Source organism: Mastacembelus armatus, chromosome 15 (assembly GCF_900324485.2).
Source record: "Mastacembelus armatus chromosome 15, fMasArm1.2, whole genome shotgun sequence".
NCBI lineage: Eukaryota > Metazoa > Chordata > Actinopteri > Synbranchiformes > Mastacembelidae > Mastacembelus > Mastacembelus armatus.
The window spans coordinates 10,129,674-10,141,200 of record NC_046647.1 but is presented as its reverse complement, the minus strand read 5'-3'; the positions used below and the strand labels follow the sequence as shown (position 1 = coordinate 10,141,200).

Genomic DNA, 11,527 nt, shown 5'->3' with positions numbered 1-11,527 from the left:
ACAGTGACTGTACTGCACCCCCTCCTGCTTAACTGCCCACTCTTCTCAAAAAGAAAGCTCAACCTGTCAGGTTTCCCTGAAACTACGCTCAGTGGTAACTGTTGTCAGACATGGGAGGGAGGCTATATTTGGAGTGACTGCAAACCTTCCTAAGTCAACAGCTCTTTATCTGTAGGGGTACAAAAGTGTTCCTCATAATAAATATATATATATATATATATATATATATATATATATATACATATACATATAGATGCATGAACTGAATGATTAGTCTGTGTGGTTCTTCAGGGGTGCAATAAGAATGAAGTGTTTGTGTTTGCACTGAAATCAGTGAGTTTATGCTTCATTAGGCCACAGCTTGTGTGCCATCTATCCTGTATGATAAGTTAATACAAGAAAAACTAAAATGTTGAGGAAATTCAGAGGTCTAGGGAAGTAAGTAATCCATTGTCTGATACAGTTACTACTACTAGTAGTATTACTGTGACCACCAGGTATTTTTTCCAACACTGAAAGAACTACTGGTACCTACACTTTGTAAGAACAAAGATTGCCAGGAGCTGATAAAATAATTTCAGATATACCACTACTGTGCAGTAAAATGTTCTGAGACAGCTGGGGATTAGGACCGACCGACACGTTTTCATGGAAGTGTCATTGACCTAGCAGTGAAACTAAAAGTGCTCACAGACTAACGAGGCCAAATGAGAATGCACAGTTTTGGAAGACTTGACCAAGAATTGACGTCTGGAATTAAATGGTTAATTAAAGGTACACTCCCCCTATTTTAGACATAACTATCAGTTTACTTGTCATGGCAAGCTAGGTATTACTACAAATACTAATACTGACTTAAATTCTGAATAGTCTGAGAAAATAATCCTGGTGATGTATTCAGGGTTATTTGTACTTGTACATGAGATATTTGCGAAATGCTGTCCAGCTGACGAGCCTTGTCTCCCTGTTTATAGTGAAATGGAACATTTGTTTCATGTAACTTAGTTCAGTGCAGAAAACAAAAATCAGACTGCGTACTGTGTAATACTTGAACATAGAAACCAAAGTTGTTGCATGTCAAATAAGGTGACAGTTCACATGCTGCACTATTCATTTACAAGTCAAGCTCATAGAGAGATATGTGAGTGCCATCTAGTGGTGTTTGGTGTGACGCTAATTCAGTGCTCGTTTTTCCAAAGATCTCATTACTGTGAGTGCTTTAGAGGAAAGAAAAGTTGCCGTAACATGAATTTTACACTTTTTTTTTCCAGGATCAGAGCCAATGACTGAAGGCATGCATTTTTAAAACTGCAAGAAGCAGCTCAAACAATAAATATTAAATGCCTACTATAGCCAGACTGCCCATCCCAAATTGTGTATTTACTACATGAAAACAGGTTTAGAAGTTAGGGCTGCTGTGAATGAAGACAAATGATAAATGTCAGTGTAACACAAAGGAGGTAGAAAGTCAAAAAAACCTGACAGACTTCATTATATCATTTAATCTGTTAAGCCTTTCATTACAGACAGAAGAACTCATAATAAAAATGACAAGTTCATACAGTAAATTCAAGTAATTAAAACAAACACGGCTCATTAGTGAATTCTAAATCCAATACCACTGGTGAACAGAAGAGGGAGGGGTTCACACGGGCCTCCAAACCAGAGGAAAAATAGTTGCAAAGCACAATGGTTCAAGAACTGAGAAAGAGTAAAACTTAATAAATACACTGTATAAAACGCTGCTCTACTCATGAAATGATGTAATACTACAGAAAAAAGCCCAAGCACAGACCCTCTCCATGTTTAACTGTGGCCAAAGTAAAACTGACAACCAACCATTAAGAATTTGTGGTTCATTAAAAATGAGTATCAATGGATGGTTTTCATTCATACACTGATAAGTGAAGGATCCTTACAAAAAAAAAAAAAAAAAAGACAGGACACGTGTCATTGGAGAATAAAGTACAGATCAACAAAATCAAAACAAGGGCATGTATCTCACACTTTACCATTAAAGGTGGCCTGCAGCCACCTAGTGGCTATAAGTTATAATGTTACGTGTTTGTCAACCAGTAGAGTGAAGTCAGAGCTGCCACAGCTCCACCAACAGTTGCCTTTATACCAGTGATCACATGTCATTCAAGCCAAGGGCAGCTAACTAAGTGCCATTTCAGCTCTGCAGGTCAAATTCTTCTGTCAGTGTGCTGTTGCTGGATGGAAATGATCGAGGGGCTGTATACAGAGGGAGGAAGCAGACAGCTGAGTTCTGATCACACAGGTACAGTATAGTTCAGGCTGGGAGGGACCAGAGTGAAAAGGCCCTTTAATCACTGTCGAACTTAATGGAATTGATTTCTGTTGAGATGGCTCCGCCGCGGTAGCTTCCCCTCTTCTTCTTCGTCTTTTCGTGACGGAATGACTTGCCCTTTGTGAACCTAAGCACCTCGTTGGCTTTCTCACCCCAGTCCCCTCTGGACCCGTACTGGAATCACACAAACATGTTTCCTAGTAAATTATTCTGTTGTTTCAGTAATCGTAATGCACGGTGCTGCTGTGAAAATATTAGAACTCACCTTTGCATCAAAAGAGTTGTCTGCCAGACGGGGATCCATAGTTACATCTTCCGCTTTTATTCTACGGAACGGCACATTGGACGACTGAAAGACAAGACATTTCCATCAAATGACGGCTCTTTTCCTTGAGGAAAACATTTGCTTTTGCAACTCAGAACAATATTGTTTGATATGAAGCATTTACTGGTGATTTATAAGGGCTGCTTTGAGTTTCTCTGACTAGCCATGTGACTTAAGTTTCTTAACACCAGGAGTTCCTAATTGGAGCACAGTTTTGGGTCCAGGTCTCATTTAAAGTTGCACGTCTCCACATTCAGTCAATGACACAACCTCTGATAGAAGACATGCTGCGTTATCTCACACCACAACATGCATGTTGAGTCCTGATCAATTCTGACTGGACTGCAAAGTTTGTGGGTGTTGTGAATTCCAAGTTGGTTTTGTTACAGTGCAATAAAGAAACTGATGAGAAATAACAATGGAACCAATGTACCTCAGGGAGTACTACTTGGATACCTAAACATTTTTCCAAAAACACAACTAAAGTTAATTTTTCTCTGAAGCCACTGGAATTATAAGAAACATCTGACAGATGGATGTAATCATTCGCATGTTTGTCCAAAAACAATAGAAATCTGTTCAAAACAAGCAGAAATTGCTCATTTAATTAAAAGCGATGTAAAAAAAAATCCAGACACTGTAAATGTTAAAAATGGGATTATTTTGTATTAATTGTGTTGGTTAAGGAAGAATTTGTCTAACCTTCTTGGCTTTAGGGAAAGTCTGAGGTGTGGTTGAAGCTTTCTTATTTTTTGGTGTCGTGCCATCCACCTCTTCCTCTTCACTTTCAGATGATCCTTCATTTCTTTTTCTCTTTCCACTGGTACCTGCATGAATTGAACAGTGGTATTTTATTAAAGAACATTCACGTGACACTAAAAACTAATTGTTCCATCAACCTAAGGTGCGTGAAATTACACACCACTGAAAAAAGCCAATAAAGGTGAGGAACATGAGTTTCCCCAGTAATGGCTGTTTGACTGTGCCATTTACCCATAAAAGCATTTAACTTGCCTGTAAATGTCCCCATTATGTTGAATATCTGAGACCTACCATTTGTTGTAGGAGTTGTGGGTGCTGTGGCTGCTTTGCGTGGAGCTTCCTCCTCTTCTGATGAGCTTTCTGAGGAGCTGCTGCTGCTCTCTTTAGGTTTGCCTACTGGGGTTGTCTTGGTTGTTGTAGCAGGTTTCACTGAACTTTTACTGGTCGTCTCCTCCTCTTCAGAACTGCTGTCACTGGATGAGGACCTTGCTGGTTTGGCTGGGGCCTTGGCTGCAGCCTTGGCTGCTGCGCTGGCTGCTTTGGGTGTTGCTGCCTTGCCGTTTGTGACCGCTGGCTTGGCAGGGGTGGACTTCATCTCCGTCTCGGATTCGGAGCTATCTGATGAGTCTGAGCTGCTCTCTTTAGCCTTCTTTTTTGGTGCCGGAGCTGCCTTTGTGACCGCAGGCTTTGGTACTGGCGCAGCTTTCTTCGGCTCCTCCTCATCACTGGAGCTCTCATCGCTGGACTCTTCAGGAGCAGCAGCAGGTTTCTTGGCTGCTACTGCTGGAGCTGGTTTCTTAATGGCAGGTTTGGCTGCCTCATTCTCAGAGTCTGAGCTGTTGGAGTCAGAGCTGCTTTCTGCTGCAGCAGACTTAGCTGCAGGGGTGGATGGCTTTGATGCTGGGGTGGCAGGTTTAGCTGCTGTAGATTTAGCCTTGACTGGTTCTTCATCTTCAGAGGAGGATTCAGACTCAGAGCTGCTTTCTGCTGCAGCAGACTTGGCTGCAGGGGTAGCAGACTTGGTGGACTTGGCTACAGGAGTGGATGGCTTTGATGCTGGGGTGGCAGGTTTAGCTGCTGTAGATTTAGCCTTAACTGGTTCTTCGTCTTCAGAAGAGGATTCAGACTCAGAGCTGCTTTCTGCTGCAGCAGACTTGGCTGCAGGGGTGGCAGACTTGGTGGACTTGGCTGCAGGGGTGGACTTGGCTGCAGGGGTGGATGGCTTTGATGCTGGGGTGGCAGGTTTAGCTGCTGTAGATTTAGCCTTAACTGGTTCTTCGTCTTCAGAGGAGGATTCAGACTCAGAGCTGCTTTCTGCTGCAGCAGATTTACCTGCAGGGGTAGCAGACTTGGTGGACTTGGCTGCAGGGGTGCACTTGGCTGCAGGAGTGGATGGCTTTGATGCTGGGGTGGCAGGTTTAGCTGCTGTAGATTTAGCCTTAACTGGTTCTTCATCTTCAGAGGAGGATTCAGACTCAGAGCTGCTTTCTGCTGCAGCAGACTTAGCTGCAGGGGTGGCGGACTTGGCTGCAGGAGTGGATGGCTTTGATGCAGGGGTGGCAGGCTTTGAAGCTGTAGATTTTGCCTTGACTGGTTCTTCATCTTCAGAAGAGGAATCTGAGTCTGAGCTGCTCTCTGCTGCCACAGGACGCTTTGCAGCAGGAGGAGCAGGCTTTGAAGCTGGGGCAGCTGGTTTAGCTGCTGGCTTGGCTTTTGCTGGTTCTTCCTCTTCCTCAGAGGAGTCCTCTGAATCAGAGCTGCTCTCTGCTGTCTTGACTGGAGGTTTAGAAACCACAGCACGGGCCGGTGGGGCTGCAGTTTTAGTGACAGGCTTTGCTGGAGTCTCATCTGCAGAGCTGCTATCTGAATCTGAGATTTAAATTAAAATTGTTTTTAAATTATGAATTCTAACCCTCAAACCCAACACGAACTACAAAACAGACTAAAAGCTTCAGTTAGTGAAAATAAACTTACAAGAAATATATCAATATACAGAAATTCTGGGCTAAAATGTTTTTACAGTCTCTCTTACCTGAGCTTGAGGATTCGTCTTTTTTAGCTGCAGCAGTCTTGGCAGGTGCAGGTTTAGCTGGGGGTTTCTTTACTGTCTCCTCCTCCTCTGAACTGGAATCCTCCTCTGAAGAGTCTTCTTTAGCAGGTGGGACTTTAGCTGCAACAGGTTTAGATGGGGCAGCCTTAGCGGGAGTGACCTTCACTGCAGGTTTCTTCACCTCTTCTTCCTCTGAGCTGGAATCTGAAAGGATGTGGCCATGGAGAAAAATAACTGTTATTTTTGGCATCACATCATGTTGATTAGAAAATGACTGATGGATTCTTGATCCTTACCTGAGCTCTCAGAGCTGGACTCCTGCTTCTTTGCAACAGGTTTGCTTACAGCAGGTTTGGTAGCTGCAGTCTTTACTGGTGCAGGTTTTGCTGTGAGGTTACCATGCTGTTAGACATACTAGTAATAATACTTCAGTTTACTTCAGGTTGAGACAGTTGGTCAACATCTTACCAGCTGCTTTCTTCTTCTCCTCTTCATCACTACTGTCATCGCTGCTGTCGGAGGAGTCGCTCTCCTTAGCTTTGGTGGCTGCTGGTGCAGCTGGAGCTTTCTGGATTGAAGCAGGAGGTGGGACTGCGCTGTATGCTCCTATCAACACAAATGAAATACAAACAGAATCATGTGGTACTCCCAACACCACACTTTTGTAACCGCACATTCTTCGGTTGCTATTGTGCTGTCAATACCATGCTGAAGCAAGGGCTTTCAAAGAAAATAAATAAATAAATAGACACACACCTGCTCTGGGTTTTTTGCTTGGGGGAGCCTCATCTTCAGATGAAGAGTCTTCACTGCTTGACTCAGCAGCAGCAGCTGCAGCAGCTTTTCCTGGAGCTGGTTTGACAGGAGCCTGTGAGAACACATTGTACACGTTTATCCAGTATAACTTGTATTTCATCCGCCTGAACTATAGAATAATGGCAATCAATGCATGCAATAATATTTACATTGGCCTGACAGTTCACCATACCTTGGCTGGTTCTTCATCTTCAGAATCTGAAGAACTGTCTTCACTGCTGCTGCTCTCCTGCTTTTTCTGAGCTGCACCTTTAGCAAGACCAGCTGGTTTGGGTGTTGTGACTGCACCTGCCTTAGGTTCTGTTATCCAGATGTCAATTTGATAAAACATACATTTTCCACATCAGTCTTAATTGACTACAGTTTAATTGTACAGTATCAATGCCTCTGGCTAGAACTCACTTGGTGTAGGGGCTTTAGCAGGCTGCTCATCCTCAGACTCAGATTCTTCACTGCTTGAGCTGCTGTCTTTCTTCCTTGTGCCACTGGCAGCAGGAGCAGCACCAGTCGGCTTCACAGCAGCCTAAAACAGACGCCTCGCTTTAATAACAGCAAAAACCCACAAACATTGTTTTGCAGCAGCAACTAGGTGTGGGGTGAACCTTTAATTTGGATATTTCCTTCTACCTTTGCAGGGGCCTTCTCCTCCTCAGAGTCACTGGAGTCTTCACTGCTGCTGGATGCAGCTTTACTAGCTGCTGCTGCTGCTTTAGCTGCTGCTGCTTTACTAGCTGCTGCTTTAGTAGCTGCTGCTTTAGTAGCTGCTGCTTTAGTAGCTGCTGCTTTAGTAGCTGCTGCTTTAGCAGGCACCACCTTGGCTGCTAAATAAACAGTTTAGAGAAACATGATCAGACAAAACAGTGGAAGGATTTAGAACGGGACATTACTGACACAATTTAACCCGCCTTATCAGTATAATATATTTTTATTACATGTCGGAGCTGACTTAGTCGTTTCTTCATCCTCACTGCTTGACTCTTCGCTGCTGGAGCTCTCTGTAGTAGTTTTTGCTTTCTTGGCTAATGGACCGTTGGCAGCTTCAGACTTGTTAGGAGGTGCTTTTCGTTTCCTGGCTTCTGGAGACCTACAAAGAACCAACGTGATATCAAAGGAGAATAAGCCACCCTTAAACAGAACTTATCATTCTAATGGGGGAAAAAAATAGTAATTTTTAAAAATCCAACTTGTTTCCTCCTCAAGCTGACCACTACTGAACGTATGGTTGTGAGCTGCTGCGAGCTCAGTACATAAACCCTGTGATACTGCGACACCAGCAGAGTGATCTTAAGATTTTTTTATTAATGCAACCACAGGGGGGCACAATCCAGTGTCTTCATCTGTCAGTCCCATGTAAATGCAGAGGGTTGTGTCAGGAAGGGCATCCAACGTAAAACTTAAGCCAAATCAAATCACAAATATGACTTCCATACTGAATCGGTTGCGGCCCGGGTTAACAATGACCGCCCCTGATGCTGTTGACTTACAGGGTGCCAGTGGAAAGTGGACTACTGTTGGTCGAAGAAGGAGAGGAGGAAGGAGGACATGTGCAAGCAGGTTGGAACGGGTGGAGGAAAGTGTCAGGTGTGATGTGTGACAAAAGAGTTTCAGCAAGAATGAAAGGAAAGGTGGACAAGACAGTGGTGAGACCAGCAATGTTGTCTGGTTTAGAGACAGTGGCACTGAGACAGAGACAGGAGGCAGAGCTGGAGGTTCTCTCTGGGAGTGACGAGGATGGATAGGATCAGGAATGAGGACATCAGAGGGACAGCTCATGTTAGATGTTTTGGAGAAAAAGCCAGGGAAGCCAGATTGAGATGGTTTGGACATGTTCAGAGGAGGGACAGTGAATACACTGGTAAAAGGATGCTGAGGTTAGAGCTGCCAGGAAGGAGGCCTAGAGGAAGACCAAAGAGGAGGTTCTTGGATGTAGTGAAGGAGGACATGAGGATAGTTGGTGTGGGTGAGGAGGATACAGAGGATAGGGTTAAATGGAGGCAGATGATTCGCTGTGGCAGCCGAAAGGAAAAGAAGATATTATTTATTAACGTCGCTATAAATGTGCTGACTCCAGCCTTTGAGAAGTAGACTGAGATGAGACCCTTGAGCAAGGCACCGAACCTCCAACTGCTCCCCGGCAAGTAAAGTAAATTCTTAATCTTAGTGACAACATTTGATGGAGAAAAGAGCAGAACCACTGAGCCAGCTTGACCATATTTCTATGGTCTATCGATAACGGGCTACTCACTTCACCCAGAAGTTGAAGATGTTGATGAGACTTTCTTCATTCTGGTCTTGGGGATTCTGTAAAGAAACACACGAAGGACTCACTCAGCTAATCCCATCCAGCAGTTTTAAAGCGTGGACACTTTAACCATCACTTGCTAATCAATAGGTCACAGAAGACTGCATGGTCTCCGATCACACTGCGTTAAAGATCATTAATGTTAGCTATTATTAAGTTTGGTCTGGGTAAACAAGTCGCGCGTGTGTCGCTACACGTGCTAACTTCACGCAGCTCCAGGTTTACTCCTCGTGCAGCTTTGTTCACGTCCACGAAACACGACGAGGCGCTCACCACTTTGGTCTGCTTCACAAACTCCTGCGCCGCCTTGGTGAACTTGTTTTCCAGGAGAAATGAATACACACATTTGTAAAGATCACTCGACACCGACTTTTTCTCCGCCATCTTCGCCACGCTCCGTGTGGAAGTAAAGGAAGTGCCGCACCGTCACTTGTGGGTTTGCGCGCAGGCGCGTAACGAGGACGTAGGGAAATGAGGAAGTTAACTCCAATGGAAAAATTACGACACACTTTCTGTCCCAGCAATTCATAGGATGCTTACCCCCCATTTAATAGCCAAATGGGTTTCTAAGCAGCATTGGCTATTTTTATTAAAAATGAGGTTATGTGTATAAATATATCAAAGTGTTAAGTAAGGATTTCAAAATCTTTCTGCCCGGTCGGACCACCAAATCGCGGTAGAGTGAGACCTCTTTAAATACATCAATTTAGTCTTGGGATTTTATTGGTGTGCAAATACGTTTAAAATTAAAATCTATCGGTTTAATAAATCCACATAGCGACGTGGAAATTAACTTATATGTCTACACTATTTTAACACTGTATTTTCATAGACCCTTCATCTTACTTTCATATTTTATTGTCGTCAATATAGGCGCATGCTTTACACGTCATCGGCTAAACCCTTTCCTGTCCCTCGTGTCATAACATGGTCGTCTTTGAGCTGCAATGACACTCACTAGGTGTTGAATTAAGAGTCTGGATCGAGAGTTTTTTCGGTGGTCATGCCTCGCTATGAACTGGCTCTGATCCTGAAGGCGATGCAGCGTCCGGAGACGGCGGCTGCTCTCCGGCGGACAGTGGAGACTTTGATGGAGCGGGGCGCGGTGGTGAAAGACCTGGAGAACCTGGGAGAGAGACTGCTGCCCTACAAGATAACTAAACACAACCAGAGACACAGCCGAGGGGCTTACTTTCTAGTCGATTTCTACGCACCCCCCAATATCCTGACGGGCTTAATGGATCAGCTGCACCGTGATGTGGACGTAGTGAGACCCACGGTGCTGAAGAAGGACGACCCGGTTTCCTGCAGTAACTGCTGTGGCCCCCAACTGTGACTGAATGTGAGAAATGCCTGTAGTGGTTTAACGCAACGTTAGAGATGTTAAATAGTAGTTTGTTTAATCTAATACTAAGTGAATCACCTGATCATTTCTGCTCATTGACAAGAAATTGCAGAGGTATCAAAAACAGGCTGTCCACTAGAGGGCACTGTGTTAAAATCTTAAATAATGCAAAAATCCATCATCAGTCAGGCTCTAACATGTGGTCAATGACTTAATTTGATGGGCTCATGCAGTCAGCACCTTTTAGCTGTGCTGAGTCTGCTGTAACATAACCCAGTGTTCTTCCCTTTGTCTTACAGGTTTTCGGTGCTTGTATCCAGGAGATGTACAGCGTGATGCTTCTTTCTCTGACCATGTCCATAGTTGTTGGCCTGCGCTTGGAAGTTGTCATAATAAAGTCTTTTTCTATGATAGTTAAAACTTTTCTTGGCTCCTTTTTAAAGCTGATGTTCAGTAATATGATGACAGTTTTAGTTTTTCATTCCAGCCTTAGATTAGGTTTATTTAGTTCTAAAAAATTGCACATGGCAGTAAAACACTGCAATATTAGCTTGACTTATGTCAGTCAGTAACTGTTATGGAGTCCCTCCAGTGACATTTAGGGGAAAATATATTCTCTAGACTGAGACACAACTTAACTACATGGTATTGAGATCATTCATGTCCCAGATGTGACAGGATCCTTGTTTTGAAACTGAGCTTGAAGTAACTTTTGAATTACCAACAATTAATGTACTCAATGCCAATAATGTCCATGATGATGCATTTGTGTTTGTCACTTTAACGTTGCAGTTGGTAACAGTGCAACTAACGTTAACTACCTTATTTAATTATAAGAACTTCATACTGCTGATGTAGCTTGCAATTTTCTCACTGAGGATCAGTAAAGTATTTTATTATGCTGTATTTTGTTTTATTCGTATGATTAAGAAAAGTAATTATATATGTCTAATAAATGTGGTTTGGTAAAAAAATGTAGAATTGTAGTGAAGTCAAAGTATGAAGTAGCAGAAAATAAAAATAGGCCAGTAAAATGCAAATGCTTCAAAATTAAGTACAGTGCATGAGTTAAATGTGCTTCATTTTTTCCCACTATTGTGTTCAGCAGTCGGCCACCACTGGATCTACAGCAGGGCTGCATTTGGTCATGTGTGTAGGGACCTGGGCAGTGTATTAAATACAGTGAGCAGATGCTGAAAGCTGGGGTCAGTATAAAAATAGCAAAACTGTTTAGATTTCCTATGAGATTCAAATGAAACTAAATGGGTTAACATTTGTCCATAACTTATAAGAAACCACACACTATGAACTGGTCATCAACAGCCTGTCTCTTTGACATGGACTAAATTCCCCTGTGGCCCAGCAGTGCAGCATATTTTCATGGCCATGGAATAGATTTTTCCCAGATGTCTTCAGATGGGCTCTATAAAAATACTCAATGTTTAAATTCAACTGCTATTTAGAAATTGCATTGAAATTTAAATACCACTGAGTTTATTGCACTGAAATATTTAACAATGAAAACCATCTTTCTGAATAAATGTTGCCCGATTTTCACTTGTTGAAATTAACTTCAAATTTGATCAATTTCAAAAATGTCCAGGTTACGTTTATTG

The 11,527-nt window shown here is 43.0% G+C and overlaps 2 protein-coding genes across 6 annotated transcripts; one reads left to right on the top strand and one right to left on the bottom strand.

The window, feature by feature from the left end:
• Window positions 1–1,475: 1,475 nt before the first annotated feature.
• On the bottom strand, window positions 1,476–8,990 carry nolc1 (nucleolar and coiled-body phosphoprotein 1). 5 transcript variants are annotated; one of them, XM_026309979.2, is made up of 15 exons: window positions 8,840–8,990; window positions 8,510–8,565; window positions 7,197–7,348; window positions 6,892–7,085; window positions 6,667–6,787; window positions 6,437–6,564; window positions 6,205–6,316; window positions 5,917–6,054; window positions 5,745–5,834; window positions 5,431–5,652; window positions 4,775–5,267; window positions 3,690–4,573; window positions 3,339–3,463; window positions 2,577–2,660; window positions 1,476–2,485 (listed from the first exon to the last, which is right to left on the bottom strand). In XM_026309979.2, the coding sequence occupies exons 1-15, from the start codon at window positions 8,948–8,950 to the stop codon at window positions 2,327–2,329; spliced, it is 3,069 nt and encodes a 1,022-aa protein (XP_026165764.1). In that variant the 5' UTR covers window positions 8,951–8,990; the 3' UTR covers window positions 1,476–2,326. The 5 variants fall into 5 exon arrangements, with proteins under 5 accessions (XP_026165764.1, XP_026165763.1, XP_026165761.1 ...); XM_026309978.2 differs by having other exon boundaries at window positions 3,690–4,761; window positions 4,906–5,267; XM_026309976.2 differs by having other exon boundaries at window positions 3,690–5,267; window positions 6,892–6,970; window positions 7,004–7,085.
• Window positions 8,991–9,449: 459 nt separating this feature from the next.
• On the top strand, window positions 9,450–10,331 carry mrps6 (mitochondrial ribosomal protein S6). The gene is made up of 2 exons (XM_026309622.2): window positions 9,450–9,908; window positions 10,211–10,331. Exon 1 carries the CDS (start codon window positions 9,570–9,572, stop codon window positions 9,900–9,902), a length of 333 nt encoding a protein of 110 aa, XP_026165407.1. The 5' UTR covers window positions 9,450–9,569; the 3' UTR covers window positions 9,903–9,908; window positions 10,211–10,331.
• Window positions 10,332–11,527: the final 1,196 nt, after the last annotated feature.

Excerpts from the sequence above, each read along its gene's own strand:
- nolc1 (XM_026309975.2), bottom strand. The coding sequence starts at position 8,950 with ATGGCGGAGAAAAAGTCGGTGTCGAGTGATCTTTACAAATGTGTGTAT. Across the intron at positions 7,086-7,196 it reads GACTAAGTCAGCTCCGACAT|CAGCCAAGGTGGTGCCTGCT; the intron begins GTAATAAAAATA and ends CTGTTTATTTAG. Across the intron at positions 6,317-6,436 it reads AAGATGAAGAACCAGCCAAG|GCTCCTGTCAAACCAGCTCC; the intron begins GTATGGTGAACT and ends GTGTTCTCACAG.
- mrps6 (XM_026309622.2), top strand. The coding sequence starts at position 9,570 with ATGCCTCGCTATGAACTGGCTCTGATCCTGAAGGCGATGCAGCGTCCG.